This window comes from Silurus meridionalis, chromosome 21 (assembly GCF_014805685.1).
Source record: "Silurus meridionalis isolate SWU-2019-XX chromosome 21, ASM1480568v1, whole genome shotgun sequence".
Classification (NCBI taxonomy): Eukaryota; Metazoa; Chordata; class Actinopteri; order Siluriformes; family Siluridae; genus Silurus; species Silurus meridionalis.
Window position 1 is genome coordinate 3,557,299 of NC_060904.1, and position 22,513 is coordinate 3,579,811.

The 22,513-nt window shown below is 38.3% G+C and overlaps 2 protein-coding genes across 2 annotated transcripts; one reads left to right on the top strand and one right to left on the bottom strand.

Moving 5' to 3' along the window:
* Positions 1 to 823: 823 nt before the first annotated feature.
* Positions 824 to 7,647, top strand: slc22a13b (solute carrier family 22 member 13b). The gene is made up of 10 exons (XM_046833869.1): positions 824 to 1,423; positions 3,008 to 3,111; positions 3,243 to 3,397; positions 3,473 to 3,641; positions 4,418 to 4,538; positions 4,619 to 4,713; positions 4,877 to 5,091; positions 5,485 to 5,593; positions 6,683 to 6,892; positions 7,416 to 7,647. The coding sequence occupies exons 1-10, from the start codon at positions 1,049 to 1,051 to the stop codon at positions 7,495 to 7,497; spliced, it is 1,635 nt and encodes a 544-aa protein (XP_046689825.1). The 5' UTR covers positions 824 to 1,048; the 3' UTR covers positions 7,498 to 7,647.
* Positions 7,648 to 9,327: 1,680 nt separating this feature from the next.
* LOC124375484 (xin actin-binding repeat-containing protein 1) lies at positions 9,328 to 22,161 on the bottom strand. Its single transcript, XM_046833868.1, has 8 exons — positions 21,893 to 22,161; positions 21,036 to 21,181; positions 20,213 to 20,276; positions 19,394 to 19,795; positions 19,239 to 19,314; positions 16,062 to 16,207; positions 14,988 to 15,029; positions 9,328 to 14,344 (listed from the first exon to the last, which is right to left on the bottom strand). The coding sequence occupies exons 2-8, from the start codon at positions 21,155 to 21,157 to the stop codon at positions 10,364 to 10,366; spliced, it is 4,833 nt and encodes a 1,610-aa protein (XP_046689824.1). The 5' UTR covers positions 21,158 to 21,181; positions 21,893 to 22,161; the 3' UTR covers positions 9,328 to 10,363.
* Between the last annotated feature and the right edge of the window lie 352 nt (positions 22,162 to 22,513).

A 22,513-nucleotide genomic window follows, 5' to 3' on the forward strand; every position in this document is an offset into this window, starting at 1 on the left:
AGCATGAGGTAAAATGTTTCAGATAAGCCATACTTTGTGTATTTGTGTATATTTTGTATAAATTTTTGCTAAGAATGTCGGCCAAGACAACACAAGATCTATCAGTACTTGCATGAAATGTTTGCATCAAGACAAAAGTAAATAATGAGGCATTGGTCAACCAACAGGTTAATAAGTAATAGATGAGTCGTGATGACACGGAAAAGTCCCCATGGTATTAACAAGATGCAGCTGGGGAACCTGGAGCAGGGAAGGGGTCTTTAAAGAACCATTTTGTGGTGTACTCTGTATAAAAGATATACATGAACATTTTCCTTGTGATGAGTGATATCAGGGGCTCTTTTTCTAAAACCGATCAGGCGGACCCAAGCTGCATGTTGTACAGACTTGAAATTGGGCCAAAATTCATGTGTGTTTGGAAAAGCCAAATAAACCCAAATACCCTGATGGTGGCACCAAGGCATTTTGTGTTTAGTTCTCTATCTGGAGAGCACTAAGTTTGGATTTTTTCTGATCAACTGAGAAGCCCAGGCTGTAATTTAAATGGTGCATCTACAGAAAAAATCCACGTTTTTGAAAATGAATGCCTGGACCCCAAAGCTCTCTTCTGGCTGTGTTTCCTTTGAAATAAAACCTCTCATGTACATTGTTTTTTGTATAATCTTACTTTGCATATTACAAATGAACCATTGTTGCCTTATCAGTTGTAAAAAAAATTTACGAGTCAAAGTTTCTTGCACACGTGCTTGTGTGCGCTCCAAAGTTCCCTGATAACTTTAGAGATCTCATACACACAGTGAAGCTCAATCATTAAAGTTTCCTAGATAGGTGAAAGCTACAGGAATTTGAGCAGAAACGAATATGATTGACAGTCTCATCATCGTTTTGGCCAAGCCCACTTCTGCTGTGTGTGTGTGTGTGTGTGTGTTTAGTTGTCTCCTGTTTTTTTCTTTTGGATTAACCTGAGCTGGTTTAAAGATTAATTTATCTACACATGGGCAAACTGCTGGGAGAACCTACAAAGAAGTTGCTCTTCATCTAGATCAAGATGATCGACTTCAGCCAGATATTAACAGCTATTGGGGAATTTGGCCCGTTCCAGAAGCGCTTGCTTGGGGTAATATGCCTCCCCAACATCTTCTCAGCTTTCCACATGTTTGCCCAGGTGTTTACTGGTCTGAATTTTCCACACAACTGTAATACAAACTGGATTCGAAAACAAGCACCGAACCTGACTTATGAGGACCAGTTAAATTTGACAGTCCCTAAAGATCCATCCGGCAAGTATGAGAGCTGTCAAATGTTCAGTCCTGTTGAACTTGATTTTGAAGCCATTAAAGCCTACGGACTAAACGCTACAGAGAAATGTACAGATGGCTGGATTTATCAAGTACCTCAACAGAGTAGCACCTTAATTACTGAGGTAAGATGCATTTCTTATGTCTTCTGATATAAACACTATTGCTTTAAAATGGTATAAGGGGTACACTGTTTTTTGTAGGAGAACCTCATTTCCCACTGAATTTCTCCCTAATTAAGTCATGGCCAATTTCCACCCATTAGGCATTCTGCATATCACAACCTTTGAGGGCGAAGTCAATCATATCCATCATCTAAGGCAGACAAAATCAACTTACTGCATCTTTCCAAACTGCTGCTTATGCAGTGTAACATGGTCGTAATGACGCGACTTTTATAGTCCTTTGCGAGTGTTGTTTTTCTGACTGTACAAACACGATCCACGTCACACTGTAGGATCTCAGTTTTCATAATGTCAGACTGTACGACAGTCAAAAACTGAAACACACAAGAAAAAGACCCGTCCAAAGTTTTAAAGTCATCAATCCGATACACATTCAGACCCACGTTCCTAAACTCAAAATAGCTCAAACAAAAACAATTTCAATTTGGTTTATGACATGCCTCAATAACAAAAACTTCATTACAAAGACGTTTTTTCCCCTCTTTTTTGTTCTTGCTGTTACTCGTTTCCACATTCTCCCTAGAATGGATTGAAGTTGACGCGCTAATAGCATCGCTAGGTTATTGGTTCTTGGTTTGATGGTCATTGTAGGAACAGTCACACTGCAGGAAAGAGTTTGAAATCTTTTGCCAAAATTTCATCAGGAAAAAAAATACTGATTGCGATGGCTGTCGGTAAACAAACCGGCGTTCAAAGACTACAAATTATTACCTCAGACTTTAGAAATCTTTTAGGGTTTTCAAAATTTGTCTCGGACGACCAAATTGCGCAATCACACAGTGTGCACCTGGCTTAACTCTACATGTTTAGATCTATACCATAAATATTCGAATAGAACTTTAGAAAGCTAAACTCTTGCCTAGTCCAAGAATACCTAAGATCCTAAAAATCCTAAAATATACACTATAGCACTGGTTCCAAGTTTTCCACTCTATTCCCTTTCAAACCCATGTGACATCCCCCAATGGCTGATATTGAGATGCTGTGAAATGCTGCTAGGTTTGAAATAAAGTGGTAAAATCCATTATATTAATCTTCAAGGTTATAAAATACGCAGAACACGAGACCGTCAAGGTTATAAAATACGCAAAACACTAGATAAAGGTTGGAAACAGATAATACACTACTGTAACGCTGCAATAAACAAACTAAACTAAGAACCGTGGTTCTTGGGATCTGCCAGCTCGATCAGAAAACCTTCATTAATATAGCAAAAATTAAGAAGTATTTGTTCACCAGCTACTAAAAAAGAAACATGACAGTGGTTTGAGCCTCTTAATAAGGCTTAATAAAACTTGAGAAGGTTCCTCAAGGGTTCCTTGCATGAGTAACTAGCTTTATTAACAGGTCCTACTTTAAACCTTTGGTAAAAGGAAAATACCTTTAGGGTTCTACATAAAACGTTTCTATAAAGGTGGAATTTAAACACCCTGTAGTTTGTAAAATGTATTTAAAAGAAGATGAATGTTAGAGAAAAAGTGGATTGATATTTGTTTTTTGCCTTTTTGAATTTTCTTCTTTTAGTTTGACTTGGTGTGTGACAATAAGAGCCTAAATGAAACCTCACAATCTATCTACATGGCTGGACTCCTTATTGGAGCTTTATTGTTTGGACCAATGGCTGACAAGTACGTGTTGTTTCTATTAAAAAATAATCTAAAGCAACCTAACCTTCAATGATGGCCCAATATAGCGCATGACCTTTCTATATCATGGCAGTGATTGTGAGGAATTTTTGGGATATGTTCCATCTTTCCAGATACGGCCGGCGTTTTGTCCTGCTAGTCTCACTGACATTGCAGCTCTTGTTCGGTGTGGGTGCTGCTTTCTCGCCCAACTTCTACGTCTACATCGCTCTTCGCTTTGTAGTTGGTGTTACTATATCCGGCATCACCATCACTACCAACATCATCGGTACTGATGAAGTTTGTAAAATTTTCTTTTAATATCATCACTTTTTTATCATTAGTAACATTATTTTTTATTTAGGTCCTGAATGGTGTGGGCCATCACGTCGAGCCCTCTTTACCATCCTGTCTCACTGTTGCTATGCCCTGGGGCTGATGTTACTCTCCGGGCTGGCGTTTGGCATCCGCAATTGGAGGATCCTCCAATTAGTTACATCCGCTCCAGTCCTGATCCTAGGCATCTACTTCTGGTAAGGCTTTTACTCTGAACCCCGCGTCCATCTTTCATCAGTTTTCTGAGGTGGGTTTGTAATTTACATACAATAAAATCTCTAAAAATGACGTTGCATCTTAGACATCCTTAAGAAGATGCTTTAAAAACTGCTGGTCAGACTGGTTCTAGCCAGCTGTAGCGCAGTAATTAAGGTTCTGTAGAGGTCTAGTTTTTAATATCATGACTAGCAAAGTAATCTTTTTTAAGCAAAACCCATACCCCATAACTTTAACCCTTAACCCACATAACACCTGCCTAATATCATGTTGGTCCCCCTTTTGCTCCCAAAACAGTTGTGACCCTGTCGAGCATACACAGCATTAACTTCTCAGCAGTTTGAGCTACAGGACCTTGTCTGTGTGATCAGACCACACGGATCAGCCTTTGCTCCCCACGTGCATCATTGATCCTCGGCCGCCCAAGACCCCATCGCCGGTTCACCACTGTTCCTTCCTTGGACCATTTTGGATAGATACTCAGCACTGCAGACCAGGAACATCCCGCAAGAGCTGAAGTTTTGCAGATGCTCTGACCCAGTCGTCTAGCCGTCATAATTTGTCAAACTCGCTCAAATCCTTACGCTCGCCCATTTTACCTGCTTCTAACACGTTAAATTTGAAGACGGAATGTCCACTTGCTGCCTAATAAATACAGTACCACTCACTAACAGGTGCCAAGAAAAAGCGATAGTCAGTGTTATGCCGTAATGTTATACAATACTCTCTAAATCCAATGAGCGTATTCTGTTTAAAGGATCCTGCCCGAGTCGGCTCGATGGCTTTTGACCCAGGGCAGACAGGAGGAAGCGAAGAAGATAATTCTGAACGCAGCCCGAATTAATGGCAGAGAAGTTCCCGAATATCTGCTTGAAAGGGTAATTTTGTCTCTCAGTGAATTGACATTTAGATGTATTTTTAAATTGAATTTTTCTAACTTAAACAAATGGTCCATCAGCTGGAGGCAGAGAATACCATCCAAACCGGCAACATGCTGGACCTTTTCCGAGTACCTAGTTTGAGAAAGAGGACGTTGATCATGTGCTATATCTGGTAAGTTCTGGTAATGCTGATAATGCTTATTTAAATAAGTATACCAATATAGAGAATTTATATGAAAAAGGGCAAACCACACCTAGATTCCATTACATTTTGCATGATTACAAGAATCCGGTGCATTCCGATTGTTTTGGTCATTGCTTCATCACTTTGGCAGGTTTGTGATCAGCTTGGTCTACTACGGTATCAGTCTGAATGTGGGGAACTTCGGCCTGGACATCTACCTGACGCAGCTCATCTTTGGCATTGCGGAGCTCCCTGCTCGACTCAGTTGCTACCCTCTGGTTGAACGTTTTGGCAGAAAGAAATCCCAAAGTGCAGCGTTGCTCCTCGGAGGAACAGCGTGCCTGGTCATTCTCGCCATCCCAGAAGGTGTGCAAACGTACAAAATAAAGTCGATGTTATCTCTTGATACGGCAGCCGATCCAGGCTGTATCCGTACCTTCTGCTTAATGTCTGCTTAGTGTCAACCCTGATCACAATAAAGATTGTATCAGAGACGAATAAAGTAAGTAATGTACTAAGATCTGATTATGTTTTATCACTGAAAAACACGTGCATGTCACATGCATGTCCAGCAGCAACTCAAATTTTCAAATAAACTTATCAGCTTTATCTACTGCATTTAAAATAAACAATGAGGAACCGAATTCCTCATAAAACTTAATGGAGGTGGATAACTTTAATGCATGTACTTTAGCCTTTCCTATGTTATTAATATACTGCATGTCTTGAAGCCTCTATCTTCAAACCCTTTACTTCCAGAATACCCCATAGCGGTGACTGTCGTAGCAGTGGTGGGCAAATTCTGCCTTGCTGCCTCCTTTACTATAGTGTATGTGTACACTGCTGAGCTGTACCCCACTGTCGTGAGGTAAATAATGACATGGTTAATATTACGGGTGTAACGGTACACGCATTCATACCGAACTGTATTTCAGTACAGGGCTTTCGGCCGGCTTGTTTAGTCTCTGCCTGTCACTTTAATCGCATTTTTAAAAATTCTTTTTAAACTTGAAAACTTACACAACAATGGCAGGGGTATATAAAAAAGCCCAGAGTTAGCACAGTTTTACTCTGTAAACAGAAAGTGGCTAGCGGCTAACAATAGCACTAGGGATTCAAGATTCAAGACTTTTTATTTCACTGCAAGTTATACCTTGCATATAACTATGTTTGAGACAAATAATAAGAAAAAAACCTTTAATCCTGTATCGATAACGCAAGCGTTTTTTTTTTACTTCCTGTTTAACGGCTAATGTTAGCTATTGATTCTTTAGCGTTTTATCGAATCAAATGTTATGTCCGTTATGTCGTGTATTTCTCCTAAAAGGAATAAATCCTGACAATTCTTCATATCGAGGGAGTGAATGAACGAAGGATGGAATGAAGGAATGAAGACATTTGTTAAAGTATGTTGAAATAAGTAGAACAGTTAAGTAAAATATCTTTAGAAAACTAAATATTAAATGTAAAACGCACACACTTACATACACATCTGTATTACCCAAATAGGGTCTAAAAAATGTAAACTATTTAATTATTTTTCTATTTATTAAATTTTATTTAATCAATTTAATTGATTACTCAATTTAATCAATATAATAAAAAAGTGTATTGCATCAATTGGATTTAATTATAATTAAATATTATTTTAGATAGAATTTAACTGAACAGGCATTTTATATAAAACAAAAAAGTAAACTGTTCAAGGTTGATGATCAAAAATATTAATAATAATAAACTGTTAATAAAAAATGACCATCAATTTTATGTTTTGCTTTTCTTCCCCCTAACCGTACCAAAAATTACTTAAAAACCGAGCCGTGAATTTTGTATACCGTTACACCCCTAGTTAATATGACTGGTTTCAATGGTCTGGGAAACATTGTGCTGGCCTTCTTATTTTTGCTTACATAGCTTTTATTTTCGTCTGGTTGACCTGTTTACCTTGTTGCTGCAGGCAGAACGGGGCAGGATTGAACGCCATGTTTGCCCGCGTAGCCGGGATTTTGGCTCCTCTGATTCGTCTGTTGGAAGTCTACCATCATGCCATTCCAATGATAATTTGTGGGAGTTTGCCGTTTTTGGCTGGAGGGCTTTGCTTTATGCTTCCCGAGACCCTAAACACTGAGCTTCTGGATCACACAGATGCTCTCATGGACAAGAGCATGTAAGTGGATACAGTCTTGATGTAGAAACTTACAATTTATACATGAAATTTGACTTGTCTTTAGTGATCTGCATGGGCAGTTAAGGATTTGATGCTTTGATTAAAAAAACGTGTGCATCGAATATATTTATAACGTGTAAAAAATTATTTATTAATATATAATGACTAGTAGATGCGCTATACTTTCATTATTTAGAACGTGATCAATAATTTGTGACCATTATTTGATATGTGGATTGATTTCTTTTCGCTAAACTGTTTCTCGATCGCGTTCTCTCATTATATTAACATTATATTCTGTGTTGTATATTGTATTTAGTGTTTTGTATATTGTGTTCAATTGAATTGAAATCAGATCACACCGTAATGGGCGGAATCGGATCGCGTAGCTGCTTCATATGTATCTTTAGTGTATCGTATTGTTGGTTATGCATCAAGATGCGAATCTTATCAGCCTCAGTTGTGGAGATGTGCAACGCTAATATATATAAATTTGTTTGCTCGTTTGTTTGTTTGTTTATAGGAAATTAAAGAAGGAAAGCGTTAAAAACGGGCACAAACTTAAAGACGTGACTAAATCTTCTACAAAGAGCACAAAATTATAAACAAACACCAAAAAGCATCCAGTAACGACGATGACAGTGAGGACGCTGACAAACATGAAGGAATTTGGTGAACAGTTTGTGGACAAATATTGTGTAAAAAAAAAAAAAAAAAAAGAAGACTGTGTTGCAATAAAACATCCCCAAAGTCTAGCACCTTGTCGACATTTCTGATTTATTTTATTGTGTGTTTGTTTAACCAAACGTTCAGAATCAAACATGATACAGCTGGTAGACTCTGAGGCTTTACTATGATCGGTTTCAAGTAACATAAATACAGAAGTTCAGAAAACATCAGTTCCACTGACCGAAGAAGATTAGTATTATTATTAATAAAACAACTCCATTTTCTTTACGGAATAAAGAGTAACGACACATTTTGTGTAATCTTTTGTGTGTCCTAAAAGATATTCATGCGATTTTATTAAGCTTAATTACATTCATTGCTTTCAAAACACATTCAACTTGCTGTGGAAAAAACCCAGCATTACACTTAATTGTTAATACAATTAGCAGTGATGAATCAAATATCGAATTTCATTTTATATCTATACAAAGCCTGCTGTAGATTGTTTCTTTATTTTAACTTTGTATATACCTTATATAAGTACCCACCCCTTAAATCCTGCAACAGAAATGCATTTTTTCAGGATTATACTGGGGTTGCCAGAGTATTTAAAAACACATTTTAACGCTGTAACATTTGACAGACCTAAAATAAATGATTTTTTTCAAATGATAGAAATTAAAAAGTTTCAGTTTCAGACCAAAATTCAACTTAAAGTGGCTCCAACATCCCCTTAAGATGTCAGTCATCTCCAGAATTTGTACTTCCAAAGCGTTACAAGCGTCCATCTGCAAACCTGAAACCCCAGCGTAGACAAAAGAACGGTTACGGATAGTTTCTGTATTTCATCTTCCGTTGAATTTGTAGATCGTCCATGTATAGAAACCGATCATTCTTATTGCAAATAAAGTATCCTGCACACTGTACCTACTCAAGTCATAAGAGGTCGGTGTTTTTTGATTCATTCGGTAGCCATCTCTTCTTGTGCTGTTCGTGGCCGAACCCTTCATCGTAGTTACCATTCTTTTTAAAGAGCTGCTGGTAGTGAAACACGCAGTAGAATTCTCCATAGAGTGTGGTGTAGTTACACAGACTAAAGACATGCAAGAGAAAACTCACTTAGTAAGACCAATATAAGTGGTATGGGATTTTAAATACACAATAATTAATTATAGTAAATTTAGGAGAATGCTGACGATGGAGCCACCAGGAAGGAGGAAAAGAGGAAGGCCAAGGAGGAGGTTTATGGATGTGGTGAAGGAAGACATGCAGGTAGTTGGGTTGAAAGAGACAGATGTAGAGGACAGGGGGGTATGGAGACGGATGATCCGCTGTGGCGACCCATAATTGGAGAAGCCAAAAGAAGAAGAAGAAGCAGCTCCATGAAAATATGAATTACATGAGTAAAAAATCTCGAGTGAACTCTGAAAATTTTGGAAAATCTTCATAGAAGAGTGGAGGTTAAGAGCAAATGGTCCCCATCCCCAAAAATGTGAAATGGGATGGGAAGTAAGTAAGTAAGTAAAATAGTACTTGTTATTAATCATCCACTTATTACTAAATCATAAGTAATACTGATTCTGTTCCGCCTTTTACTGAAGCTTTGGGAGCTATGATTACAATTCTTACCTGAGTTTCTGGTCGCAGTGCTTGCAGCGGAAGCAGTTTTTATGGAAAACGTGTTCATCTGCTGCTATTTTCTCCATGGAGTAAACAGGTTTTTGGCATGCAGTGCACCTGTCCTGGGCAGCCGACTGAAACTAAAGGCACCAGGCATCATAAATACCCTACTGTCCACCAGAGGACACACACATCCCCAAACATTCATCCCATAAACTGTACATATGACTGCAAATATGGAAGACAGACCCGTTTTATTTTAAAGACGCATCTCAGTGTGGTTGAAATCGCCCATAATGTAACAAGGCTCTCCAGCCAGTTTTGGTTTATTAGTATTTATTATCATTTTCACATTTATTGTACACCATGTCCTATATCAGCTGACTGATAACACAACACAACACGATTATATGGAATGGGATAAGATGAGCGACAAAAAAGAGACCAAATAGCTGTTCGTCACTGTAAAAACCAGGAATTAGAAACAGAATTAGAAAACCGAATTTAACAAATATCACTGTTTACATCATTGTGTTAAAGAAAACATAATACTGAGTTTTTACACATTTTAAAGTTACAGTACTTTTGTGGAAGAAGAACACTGATATAACACTGATAATACTGACACACTTTCTGGTTCCACACACAGGTTCCTTTTGCCCCTTAGATGGTCTTTGTTTTGCCCCTCTGGGAGAACCTTTGAGAGGTTCTCTGGGAGACTCTGTGTATAAACCTATAGCATAGCTTTTTGGTTTTAGCATAACAGCTGCTAAACCATCAGAAACAGCTGGAAAGACTTTGAGGAGGAAATTATGAAACCCAACAGAATAACTAACGTTCAAACATTGATTGGGAAGGTGGTTAAAGCATAGGACTTTAGATCTGAAGGTCACAAGTTTACACCCCAGTGCCAATCTAGTTCCCCTGAGCAAGGCCCTTAGCCCCAAAGTTGAAGATAAAAAAATCCTAGTTGCTCTGCCGAACAAATAACATTTAAAACCAATTGAATGATGTTTTCAAGGTTTCAGGGTCACTTTAACTTGAACTTTGAGGAAACCTTTAAGGAACACTTTTAGAAGAATGTAAGCCTAATCAAAAAACAAAAACAAACAAAGAGATCCACTAAATTTGAAAACCGAATGATCTGCATCTTCCCCTTTTCATGATGATACTTGGCCTCCTTTAAGAGAGTGTGTTGATTGATGGATTTGCAACGACATCACTGGTGGTTGGATTGGTCACAATCTGTCTCCTGAAGCATGTTTTGTTATCAGGCTGTGTGGTCATGACAGTAGAGGTTGTAGAGGAGTAGAACTTGTTGCCAAAGCAATCTGTTTCCTCATATTTTTCTCTGATGGTCTTGGTACCGATGACCGTCTCTGCTTTGGGGGCTGTTTGCACTTCCAGCGTACTGACTTGTCGCTTTTCCTTTTCAGCAGGAATGTTGTAGCAGGTCAGCGCTGTTACAGCAGTTTGAGATTTTGGAGATGTTTCTGGGTTCTTCCTGGCAGAGGATTGAATAGAAATAAAAGAAGGTGAGGAAGGAGATCCTGCTCTTGGCTTAGTTTCTGGAGGACTGAGCTCTGACTTTTCTGCTTTCTGCATTCCTGATTCTGCGGTTGCACTCTTCTGAGGGACTTGTACATGATTCAGACTTTGATGATTGGACGATTTACTCGACCCAATGCTAATTTTACGTATATTACCTGAGATGGGCAAATATTGTCCAGCCATCATGGACTCTTTGAAAAGACCAGACAGCCCTACAATGTCCGAGTCGGATTTCAGTGTAGAGACGGAGTAAAGTGCTTTCTTAATAGTTTTCTCTATTTCCATAAGTCGGGACAGTGTTTGTTCTTTTAAAGAAATTATTGCAGCACTTGCTTTTTCAAGGTCTCCAAATGCTACCTGCATGGAGGACAACATTTCCAATTCACAGACTGTTCCAGATCTCCCTACTTCCTTTTCCATCACACCGTTTTCGGGATTCGCATGTTTTTGTGGCACTACCCAATCTGGTACGCTTTCAAATATCTTCCTAAGGCCATCATCTTCCTGACTGGCCTCTCCTTCAATTTCCTCGACTTTAGAAAGGATCGTTTTCAGCTCCTCTTGCTTTCTCAGCTTGTCGAAGATTTCCATTGCTGCATTTACGTTCCCCTTCATGATTTCATCCATGTGCACTGACAGCCTCTGCCTTCGTTCTGCGTCACTCTCTTTCTTTCGACCTTTCTTCTCCCTCATGATCACATTACTCTTTGGTTGCTCCTTAACAAAACCAGGCTCCAAACATACAGGAGTTGGGACATTTTTTGTGGTCATTTTGATCCTTTTGGGCTTCACAGGTGGCATTGCTTGGCCTGTCTTTATTCCAAAGTTCTGCAGGGAAGTCTGAAGCCCTGAACTGACTTCAATCAGTGGGTTTGGTTTTTCCTCTTCAGCTACATTTTTCTCAGGACTGCATGTGGGTATTTCGGTGACTATCCTACCGCTAAGTATTTCAGCATCTATAGTAGTCTGTGGTTCTTTCGACACTGCATCTTCTTGTAATGGTTTCAGATTTGCAAAGGTTAATTTAGGTCTGGTTTTAATTAGATCTGCATTGGTTGCAGAGTTAATGGCTACTGTGTTGGAGTTGGAGGTGGTTTTTAAATGGTCTGGTTTGGGGGGAATGAGTGGCTTAGTTCCAGGAGGCATTGTCTTTTTCTGAAGAGAAGCCTGTTCGAGTGTTTGGTTTGTCAGTGGGGAGCATGCTAATGGTTTATTTGAAGGTTGGCCTTGAAGTGGTCTAGTTTCAACCCCCTCATGCTGTGTCTCAACAGTCACCTGTCTAGGCATTGGGAAGGGTTCGCATGCCTTGAGCTTTTCTTTGGGGACAACCATATCACCACTTTGTTTGACATCTGTCTCCATTTTTGTTGTTATTTTTTGCCTGGAATCAGTCCTTCCTGCATTCCGGTAAATCATTGCATCTTTAAAATCCCCTTTGGTGACATTAAAGCTAGATTTTTTCAAAGATTCCAGAGCTGCTTGAACACTACCCTTTAAGGTCTCTTCTCTTCCTTCTTCAACTTCAAAATTCTGCAAAGACTTTTTGCCTTCTTTATTAATGCCTTCTGGTTGGCATTGGTTTTCTGAAGATGCTGAATTGGTATCATGGTGCTTCTCATAAACACTTTCTTGAAGAGCTTTTGCCTCTAGTGTGGCCTGCTGGAGGCTTACGATAGCTGCTTGAAGATTTGACAATGCGTCATCTTGCACCATTTTATCTTTTGCGACCACAGGCAGAGTTACAATGTACTCATCTGTTTTTTCCTCATGCATGTCTTTTTCATCTCGATTGTAAAACCATCTACCAGGTTCTACACTTTCAGCAGTACATTTTACAAACTCTGCATCATTTGCACCAATTTCCAGATTGGATTTAAATTCATTTTGTGCAGATGAAATGTCATGCTCTGGATTTGTAACCAAAATTGCCTTGGTTATCTTAAAGTTTTCTGGTGCAATCACAACCTTTTGTTCCTCTTGCTTAGATGTGATACTTGTATCATCGCCGGATGGACTTTTCTGCAGACTTTTTAAGTAACCTTGATCTCCATTCTGGATACGGCTCTGGAACAGTTTCACCTTGCTCATCCTGTTTTCAGCATGACTGATTGCATCCTCAAGAGTGAATGGTGGTGGACTGCACATTTTGGGAAGAGTATTACAGTTTCTCGGAAGATCAATTTCTCCTGTTTTCAACATATTTTCATAATTCTGATCCATCACAATTCCGTCGTGGCTTTCATGCCTAAAAAGAATGTAAACTAAGGTCTCCACAGATCCTGCTGCTTGTTCTTGTATTAAAACTCCTTTTCCAGAACATGTTTCTTGGCCAAGTAGGTCTTCAATGACCTGAACCATGTTTGTGGTTCTGTATTCCTTGTCTTGGTTAACTGTGAATGGTAGCTGGTGAGTTGGTATGTCTATTTTCTTGATGTCCACGTTTCCTTGATCATCCTCTTTTAAGAACACAATAACTGGATTAAGATTGACCCTTGCCAAATGTTGAAGCAGCATGCTCTTCATGCTTCCCATAACTACTTCCTCATGTTGAATTTCTGTACCCTTTTCCTGGATAAAGCTGTAGTTTGCCTTTCTTACATGCCCAGCCTCACTTGCCTCAAAAAGAGCCCCATGGGAATGAACGACATTGAAGCCATATAGCGATGTTAATGATTTGGTAATGTTCTCATCCTTGGTATCTGATTCTGCATCGTTTTGCCAATTGATTTTGTCTAGTGGTGTCGATTCAAACATATGGGTTCTGTTCTTTACATTAGCCTTTAGTGCTTCATCCTCTATGCTTAAGTTCTCATTTGGTGGTGAGCCGTTCTCATTGTCAAGCCCCTTTTCAAAAAGCTCTTTGGCTCTAGATATACCTTGATACACTTCGCCACAATCTTGATCGATGTCTGTAACATTTATAATGCTGAGGTCACTGTTCCTTTTAATTGTGTCAGTTGGGTATGTCTCAAAGTCCTTCTTTTGCTTTTGGACTGTTCCTTTTTCATCTTCTGAGATAACAATCCTTCCTGGAAAAACATCATCGAGGTCCTCTCTTGAAGTTTCGATTAACTGACCTTCAAACATTTTCCGCTTGGCCTTGACATTCACCCTGAAGTTCTCTTCTTCTTCACGTGTTTCACCAACCTTTTGTGGGCTCTCATCAACGTCTGGATGAATGGTTTCCTGCTTGGTGCAATTCAAGGGATCTTCAAATGTTTGTTCTCCTTGAACATTTTTCTCCATGAAATTTGGTTGCTTGTGGGAGTCTCCGGCATTGACAGTACCATTCTCGAATATCCAGCGCATTGACTGAACCTCACCCTGGTATGCGATATCTGTTCCAGTGCTGGAGTTTAGTATGTCAGCAAACTCTTCCTCTACCACGTTTCCCAGGCCCTTGAGCTCAGGGCAGGTGTGTTTCAGGAGTCGCCTCAATTCACATTTCTGGCGTTGTTCATACAGTGTCGAGATAACCTCTTTTGAATGGGGTGTTGGAATGGGAGACTGGCTGTCATCCCTTGAATTGGGTTGCAGGAGGGGATCAAGCTGTGCTAAATCATCTTCGGGGTATGGAGTTTCCTTAAAGTCTTTTGGTGTCACATCAGCCATCTTGAGATGAAATAAATTGTTAAGCTCCATGTCATCTTATTGGTTTCAGTAAAAATAAATGTAACCAAAGACCTTATGCATCATTCGTGCAGCTTTGCAAACGTGCCGGTAGTAGGATCAGAATAGTAGTAGTAGTTCAGAATCTGCATTCCATATGAAGTGTTACAGAAGGTCAGGTGAAATCATTAGTACAGTTGTTCATAGGGTTATACACAAGGTTTTTTACAATTTACACCACTAAATATGTAAGAAGCGATATTGAGTCGTTATGTTGATTTTGAGACTGCAAATACTACATTGTTTAAAATTTTCCCTCTATTTTCCACCATGAACTAACACCCACCAGCTCTCCCATCACACACTTGAGCCAGAAGGAATATAGACAACATTACACATCTTCACGGTAACATATTTCACACATGCTTAAAGCTTTAGTAGATCAGTGACTCAGTTTAAAAGTTAGTAAGTTGACACGCAAGAGCAACAAAACAGTGACTCATTTCTCCGCATCACAGTGTTATCAATGTGACCTTGGTTAACCTCTTCTGAAATTACAACTGCTTATTTAGCATATTAATTTATAATATTAAAACTCAATTTAAAAGCATTTTCAGGGAAAACACACGTGGGAATTGAATCTTACCTTGAAAGATTTTGCTTTGGTTGGAGATGTACAATCTTGTGTCTGCAGAAAAGGAAAGTAAAAAATTTTTATTTGTTTACGGATGTGTTATGCATAATGTATTATTTATGAAATTCATTAATAAGATATTAAATGTAATAATACTTCTAATAATAATCAGTCATTAAACTAACAAGTTGCATAATTATTACAGAAGTCTTAAGAGGCCATGCATTATATATTGTTTTATTCTTGTTTTCTCGACTTTAATTTTCTTGTTATTTTGACATAAAAATGTTGTTTTTTCATAATCCCGACATATCAAAAGTTGTTTTCTAGTGATCTCGATGTGAAAGTTTTGTTCTTGTGATCTTGACATAAAAGTTGATTTCTCAAGATCTCAACATAATAGATTTTGTTTTCTCATTATTACAACTTAATGTTTTCATAATCTCACTGTAAAAACCCTTTTCGTCACGATTTAATGGTATCGGAAGAAAATCTTGCAACTTGTTGTTTCTGGTGTATATCACGGAGTATCTGTTGCTATCTGAAATCTCTATTAAAGTTAATAATTTCTCCTAGCAAATATGGACTTTATCACTAGTTTGATTGAGTCCCTGGTCAAAGTAAAAGCGAATGCGATCATCCATGATGCTGCCATGATGTTGCCTCTAGAACATGCTCTTATGCTGAATACACTGAAGTACGGATCACGAGGGAACAATCTTTATTTCAAGATCACAAGAAAATTAATTTGTGATCACGAGAAAACAAGAAAGAAAAATATATTGTCATGCATGGCCTCTTAGGACTTCTATTTAATTACATAGATAGAAAATAGAATTATTATAAAATATGTTTAATGATTCTAATTGACTTCCTTAATATAAAAAAGTTTCATTAATGCTAATAATTTTGTCAGATATGTTTTAATGATTGGAGTCTAAGTATTTATCGTCTAATTACTATTATTAAAACATTTTTCCTCAGAAAACAAGGCTTATAGACCCAGCTGCTCCTGCCTGACCCATTCTCCCATTCCCTGACCTCTGGTTCAGCAAATGGAGCAGAAGAACAGAAACAAGTACAAACTGGTTTTAAAAGGTTCCCCGTCGGGTCTGCAGCTGCCACTTTTGACAGATATAGTGCAGAGATGGCTTTGACGGAAATAGGGAACTTCTCCCGTCCATACAGAGTAGAGATGTCTCTGAAGTCTGCAATTGATTTACGTTTATCGTCTGTGGCACAACAGAGAAATGAATAAAACATGAGTTTGTTTAAAACAACGACAGCAGCAAACGTCTGCGATGCCTGTGCTAGCGTGACTGGTTTTTGGATTAATAAACGCAAAAGAATGTGTCGGGTGTAAAATAACTATCTGTCTGGTGCCACCCAAATGAAGAGGGGTTCTTCTTTGTGTCTGGTTTATCTCAAGGTTTCTTTATCACACCATCTTAGGGAGTTTTTTTTTGCCACAGTCACCCCAGGCTTGTTCATCAGGGATAAATAGACATACATTTAAATATAATTGAATTTGTTCTATAATTCTTGCATTCTGTAAAGCAGCTTTGAGACAGTGCCCGTTGTGAAAAGTGCTATAGAATTAAAATTAAATGTTGAAATTTAATAAATTGTCTCTCACTGGGATGCAAGTAAGCATGTGATTATGTGGGCGGATTTTTTATTACGATGTCACGTGCACTCATTGAAAGTAGAAACTGAGGTTGAATGAGCTGCGTTTCAACGAAGGTGGACGATCTGAACAGTTTATTCCTCCTTCAGGAGAAATTATTTAGCATTTTATACACATTTAAAAGAAAGGTTATGTCCACACTACATTTTCATTTGAACATGCATATTTTTCTCGCAGTTTTGGCCTTCGGTCCACACTGAGACGCCGTTGTACAATAAAAACACAGCTTTTTCAAAAACGCTCTACAAAGTGGATACATTTGAAACTGGCGTTTTCGTGTGGCAGCGTGGAATGTAAAAACTCTGAGGCTTTTGAAAACGATGATGCATTTCGGGTCATTGCCTCAATTTTCGAAGAGCCGAAAAGTAAATAAATGGCAGGCGGAAATGACGCTGATTCGCGCAGGCGCAGTACAGGGACGTAAGCATTTTCATACGCTTCATTGTGGATGAGCAACTTTTAGCAAACGATTGAAAAGTATGAACACGGAGTGTTTTGATACGAAAATGCCGTTTTCAAATTTGTCTGGATTAGTGTAGATGTAGCCCCGTGGTTGACCAAACTAACTGGACTGCTTTGATTGGTGTAAATGAAGCATGTTCGATGAAAAAGAAATTTCAAAAACGTAATCTTTTAGAGCAGAGACACCCAATCTAGAGCCCGCGAAACCAAAGTTGGCTCGTGGTGACTATTTCTATAAAAAAAGATTAGAAAAAATGCCATTTGAAAACACATTTAAAGACTAAGGGCAAGGTTCATGTCTCTGTTTAGAGGTCACTGAGTAGCTGTGTTAGGCATTGAAATCTACTCTACAATAAATTTTATTGTTTTCATCAAACTATAGGTTTCACTGAACTAAAACTGCATTAGTTTAGCAGATTACAGATTCATAGTTTCTATTTTCTTATTTAAATATAATAAAAAAAATTTTTTTATGAAACATGGAAACTTATATTTTAATGTAATATTTGGTACAATGCGACATTTAGTATAGGAAAAAATGTGGACACCTCTGCTTCAGATCATAGAAATGACCCATTAATAAAATAAATCCAATTTTTTTTTTTCTGAAACCAGTAAGTTCATACTGTACACTTTTCTAAAAAACGAAACTTCACAGACTTCAAAATCCATAGATGCAATTGACCAACTTTAGTTCTTTAATTGATTTTAAATGTGATCAATCATCAAAATAATAATCTATACATGCATATGAAGAAGTGTGAAAGATACTATTCATTTTATATTACATTTATAATGAAACTCTAATACTTACCCAACTCCACTGTTCCCTATTTGTCCTTTATTCCCTAACTGAAATTCTTTGCTACTGCCACCGTATCCGTGCTGCGTGGCCCTTAGCTGTCCCTCTAAGTGCGTGTCCTCTACATATGTCAAAGTGTCCATAGCTGCCTGTGTTCTGGTGACAGCTGACTCTCTTATCCCAGGCCCTCACAGACCGTGGTTATTTTAGGCCTCATATTTCCCCACCAGGCTGAGTCAATCAGGCTCTGGAGCATATAGTGTTGAAAAATACCATAACCCCTCATGCTGTTCCCTGCCCTCAATAAACCACTTGACCCTGCAAATCACTTAGACTTTATTTTAGCTGCTGTGTAGTCACGTCAGACCTCTAGCTTAGCTTACTTCAAAAAGTAACATGAGGTCTTTTGTTTACTTTAGTCAAATGCAGGATGTCAGATATATGTACAAATCATAACACTTTTACAACGTCGTTTTAAAAACGTCACTGGTTCTAGCTAGCTCGAGCTAGTCACAAACTCAATCATATGACGACATTGTAATACGTTCATATGACTCATTAGATGCTCAGAAATGTTTTTTTTTTTAGTATTTGCTAAGTTATAATTAAATATACTATACAATTCTTGTGAACCTACCATACAATTGAAGCAGAAATGTTAGCAACGTGGCATATATTATCGATTTCGGTGTTCTCTGAACATTTGCTTCTACTGTAAGCCTGAAATTAAGTAGTAATATTTTCATAATATTTCCAGCATTACTGAAACAGAACTTGGATTAAAAGTGGATTATCAGGACCAGCAAGGCCTTCTCTGCTGGCCTGAAATAAATCAGAATTGCTGACTTATATTTTTGTCTATGAATATGTATTAAATTATTCCCAATAGTCTCTCACTCTTAATTTCATAGCGTTAATTTTATACTATCAGGTGCGTTGCTTCAAAGAGTTGCTGTATACGTTAGAGTTTCTCTCCAATCAGATTATAGCCGTCACATAATGTGTTCCTGGGGTCAAAGGAATCTGCCGCAAGGCCTGTAGGATCAGCAAACTGCCCAAGCTCAGATATATCCGTGTGGATTTAATAGCTGTTTTTTTATTCCACATTGGCTGACAGAGGAGCAGAAATGGATTTGGTTGCAGATACACTTACAAGAACATTTACAAAAGAAAAAATGGACATCATTTTCCCTCGTTTTGCACGGAAAACTTGCTTGGATGTGCGTTTGTATTGTGATTTTGAATAAATTTAATGGGTTTTTAAAAACACTTCTGAATTTCATATTAAGACTAAAATGCAAAGCAGACCGACCCGTTTCAGGAGGGATTCTTTCACTATATACTCCAGTAGTGGTTTTTCTTCTTTCCGCACGAGGAGCTCTCAACACCTTTAGGGAAAAAAAGGATATTTAATCCATTTATTCATTTCTCATTTGTAATATTTACCTTGGAAGCTATTTATAGTACCTTTGGAGTCACATTGTCCCCTTTCTCTTTTGTTGATTCAGCTGGTTTCTTGTTGTTATCGGTCTTGATGTTGCCTGCTTCTAAAAACACCAGCAGATCTTCAGTGCTTTTATAAGCAATCCCACCATTCTCCATGACTGGGGTGCTTTGTGGCTTGTCAGTATCCTTCGGTTTGTGAACGCTCTTGGGCTGCAGAACAACCTTCGACTCAAAGAGTTCCCTGAGGGCACTTGTGCTTATGGTTCTTTGGTGGGGAAGAAACTCCATGGACTTACTGCGTGTGAGATGAGAGTTGGAACCCCAATCAGCCCAAGCACTTGTTTTTTCTGTAACGCTCCTCTGGATCAGAGTGTCCAGTTTAGTCTCGGTCCCTGTGATGGGTATAGCAGAAAACTGGAGGATCTGGTGGAAGAGAGCAGGTAGAAAAAAAGATCATTTGATGGTGCTTTAACAAACGTACACCATCATGTTGCCTTCAAGAGACCAGCTGTAGAATTCTCGATTCTGATTGGTTTAGAAGGTGTTAGTTCATTTTTTAAATGAATGCAACTTTAAAAGTGATCATGCATCTACAATCAGTACACTTGTTCTAATAAATGACAGTTTCTAAGGTAAATACATGCACCAGCACTTATTAGATAGGGTATATATATAAAATATAGCAATTTATTGGTCAAATTTCTATATTATATAAGAGATACTGATGTGCTGTTTTTTTTTTCAAATGAACTGCCAGAGTTAACTGTTAAGTTTGTTATTGTATACAATATGAATGAATAATCCACTTTAATTAGTTAACAAACCATGCTCTCCTTTTACCTTTTGCTTATTTTCCATTGAACCTGCTTTTGTTTTTGTTTTTCCAGTACCTGCATCCTGATACCTGAAGGGAACAGAAGTCTGCATCAGAACATTTGTATATAATTGACCACATTAGTGACACTTTGAACCGATATTTTACTTTGATCACCACGCTCACTAGCTTATCAGTGTTTCAGCAATTTATTGTTATCATTACACCAGATTATTATTATTTATTATCCTCAGGCATAATTTGGAAACCTAGTTTATATTTTAGCCACTTGCCAGGAATTCCTGTTTTTTTTCTTATTTTTTATGTGATATTCACTATATGGACAAAAGTCTGTGGACACCTGATCATAACATTGCCATCTGTTTTTTTAATCCCTATTTCCTGTTATAATAACTTTCACTTTTCTGTGGATGATTCACTAGATTTGTGAGTGTGTTTGTGGAGATTTGTGGAGATTAATTCAGCCACGAGGGTGTTAGTAAAGTCAGGTACTGATGTGGGTGAGTTGAGGAGTGTGGGGTGCAGTCAGTGTTCAATAGGTTTGTATCTCTATAGCGGGAGATCTTCCACTCCAACTCCAAAGCATATCTTCGTGAAGTAAGCTTTGTGCACACGGTCATTGTTATGCAAGATTTGGGTCTCCTAATTCAAGTGAAGGGAAAGTTGTATTCTACATCCAAAGACCTTTACAATTGGGTGCCTCCAAATTTAACCAGTTTGGGGAAAAACCACATATGGTTGGAAAAGTCAGGTGTCCTAATACTTTTGTCCATGTGTAAATCTGTAATCAGTTTTGCATCTGATCAAAACATCTTTAAAAGTTCTCACTGTGCCACAAGCTGCGAGACGGACTTCTTCCTGTCTCTTAGTCCCGCCTCCGTCCAGGAGAGTGCTTGCTCAGTGGCGACACACCTCAGAGATTGGGTCTTCCGCAGGTTTGTCTCCATCATATGCTCACATACACACCACTACACCTGCACACAGGATACACACCAACATTTAACAATGGACATTGTCTCAAAGCAGCTTTACAGAGATAAACAAGTTATTACTTTGGAATGTTTGGTGCTTGTTGTTTGTTCAGTTGTTTGTTCAGTGCCTATATGAGGAAGAAACCTCGAGAGGAACCAGACTCAAAAGTGAACCTCATCTGTGTGGCTTCGAATGTCCATTCATTTTAGTGCCATCATTAGATGGGTTACAGATCTGATTTATGACATGAAGTCACATGACCAGATTTGGTTTTGACTCTCTGACCTTAAGTCAAATGACAATTTGTATCACATCCAGTAATTATATATGATATTATATATCATATAGCAGTTAATATGTTAGTTTTCTCTACAGCAACGATTGTGCAGAAAGTATTTCAGATATTGTTGGAAAACTCATAGAAACGTATTTGTAATAACATTTGAAAACTATACACTGGGAAAGAAGTGTGTATGTACAGTATATACATATATAAACTGAATGGCTTGTTTGTTAGGTTTATTAGGTATTAGATAGTTTTAGTAAATGTACAAGGAATTGATCTGAATGAGTTTGCACCTGAGCCAAGTTTTATTAATCAACAACCCGACTTCGATTCAGCATTATCGCAATCCTTACACAACAATGTTTTCAATCCAATCGACACTGAAGAAAAAGCACTGAAATCTGTCGAAACAAGTAAAATCCATTACCTTTGTTAAAGACGAGTCGTGAGTAAGTGCATTCGGAGCGATGCACAGCAGAGGTTTGTGATGCATCACGAGGTGCACACAATGTGCAAAAAACCAGCGAACAAAGTCCTGCTCGTTTATTATCACTGACGCTGGGAATTCGCCGCGAAGAATCGGTTTATATTCTCAGAGTCTTTGCTGTTAAATAGCAATAAAGTACGCAATAAACCATGTAATATGCATGCATTTATACTCAATTATACTACTCTAGTTCTTTCTTGGGTCTGGAGTATCTGCTTATGTACAACTTCACACTTTGCCACAACGCTTTTTAGGTAATTTGGTCATTTGTTACAGAAAAAAAACATATTTCTTATCATTTATTTTAACCTCATGTACTAATTATCCAGTACAATCGAGAGCAGATCTGGTTGCTCCTGATTCACCTGGTCTGCCGTTTTCAGGTCAAGTTCCTCTTTTTACCTTACAGGTTGAAGCACAGAGACCTGATTACGGTCTGACCGTCATTTCCCAAAGCCGAGATCTCAAGTCCTGCACATGAAGTGTAGCCTCCCACAGGACACCCAGGCATGCTGTTATGTCTCAGCTGTGTGTTATTTATAGAAAGAGGAACACTGAACA

Coding starts and splice junctions, on each gene's coding strand:
- slc22a13b (XM_046833869.1), top strand. CDS start 1,049: ATGATCGACTTCAGCCAGATATTAACAGCTATTGGGGAATTTGGCCCG. Junction 5,594..6,682: donor CTGTACCCCACTGTCGTGAG/GTAAATAATGAC, acceptor TTGTTGCTGCAG/GCAGAACGGGGCAGGATTGA. Junction 6,893..7,415: donor GCTCTCATGGACAAGAGCAT/GTAAGTGGATAC, acceptor GTTTGTTTATAG/GAAATTAAAGAAGGAAAGCG.
- LOC124375484 (XM_046833868.1), bottom strand. CDS start 21,157: ATGATGGAGACAAACCTGCGGAAGACCCAATCTCTGAGGTGTGTCGCC. Junction 19,315..19,393: donor GGGACAATGTGACTCCAAAG/GTACTATAAATA, acceptor TTTTCCCTAAAG/GTGTTGAGAGCTCCTCGTGC. Junction 15,030..16,061: donor CGGGGAACCTTTTAAAACCA/GTTTGTACTTGT, acceptor CCTTTTCTGCAG/ACACAAGATTGTACATCTCC.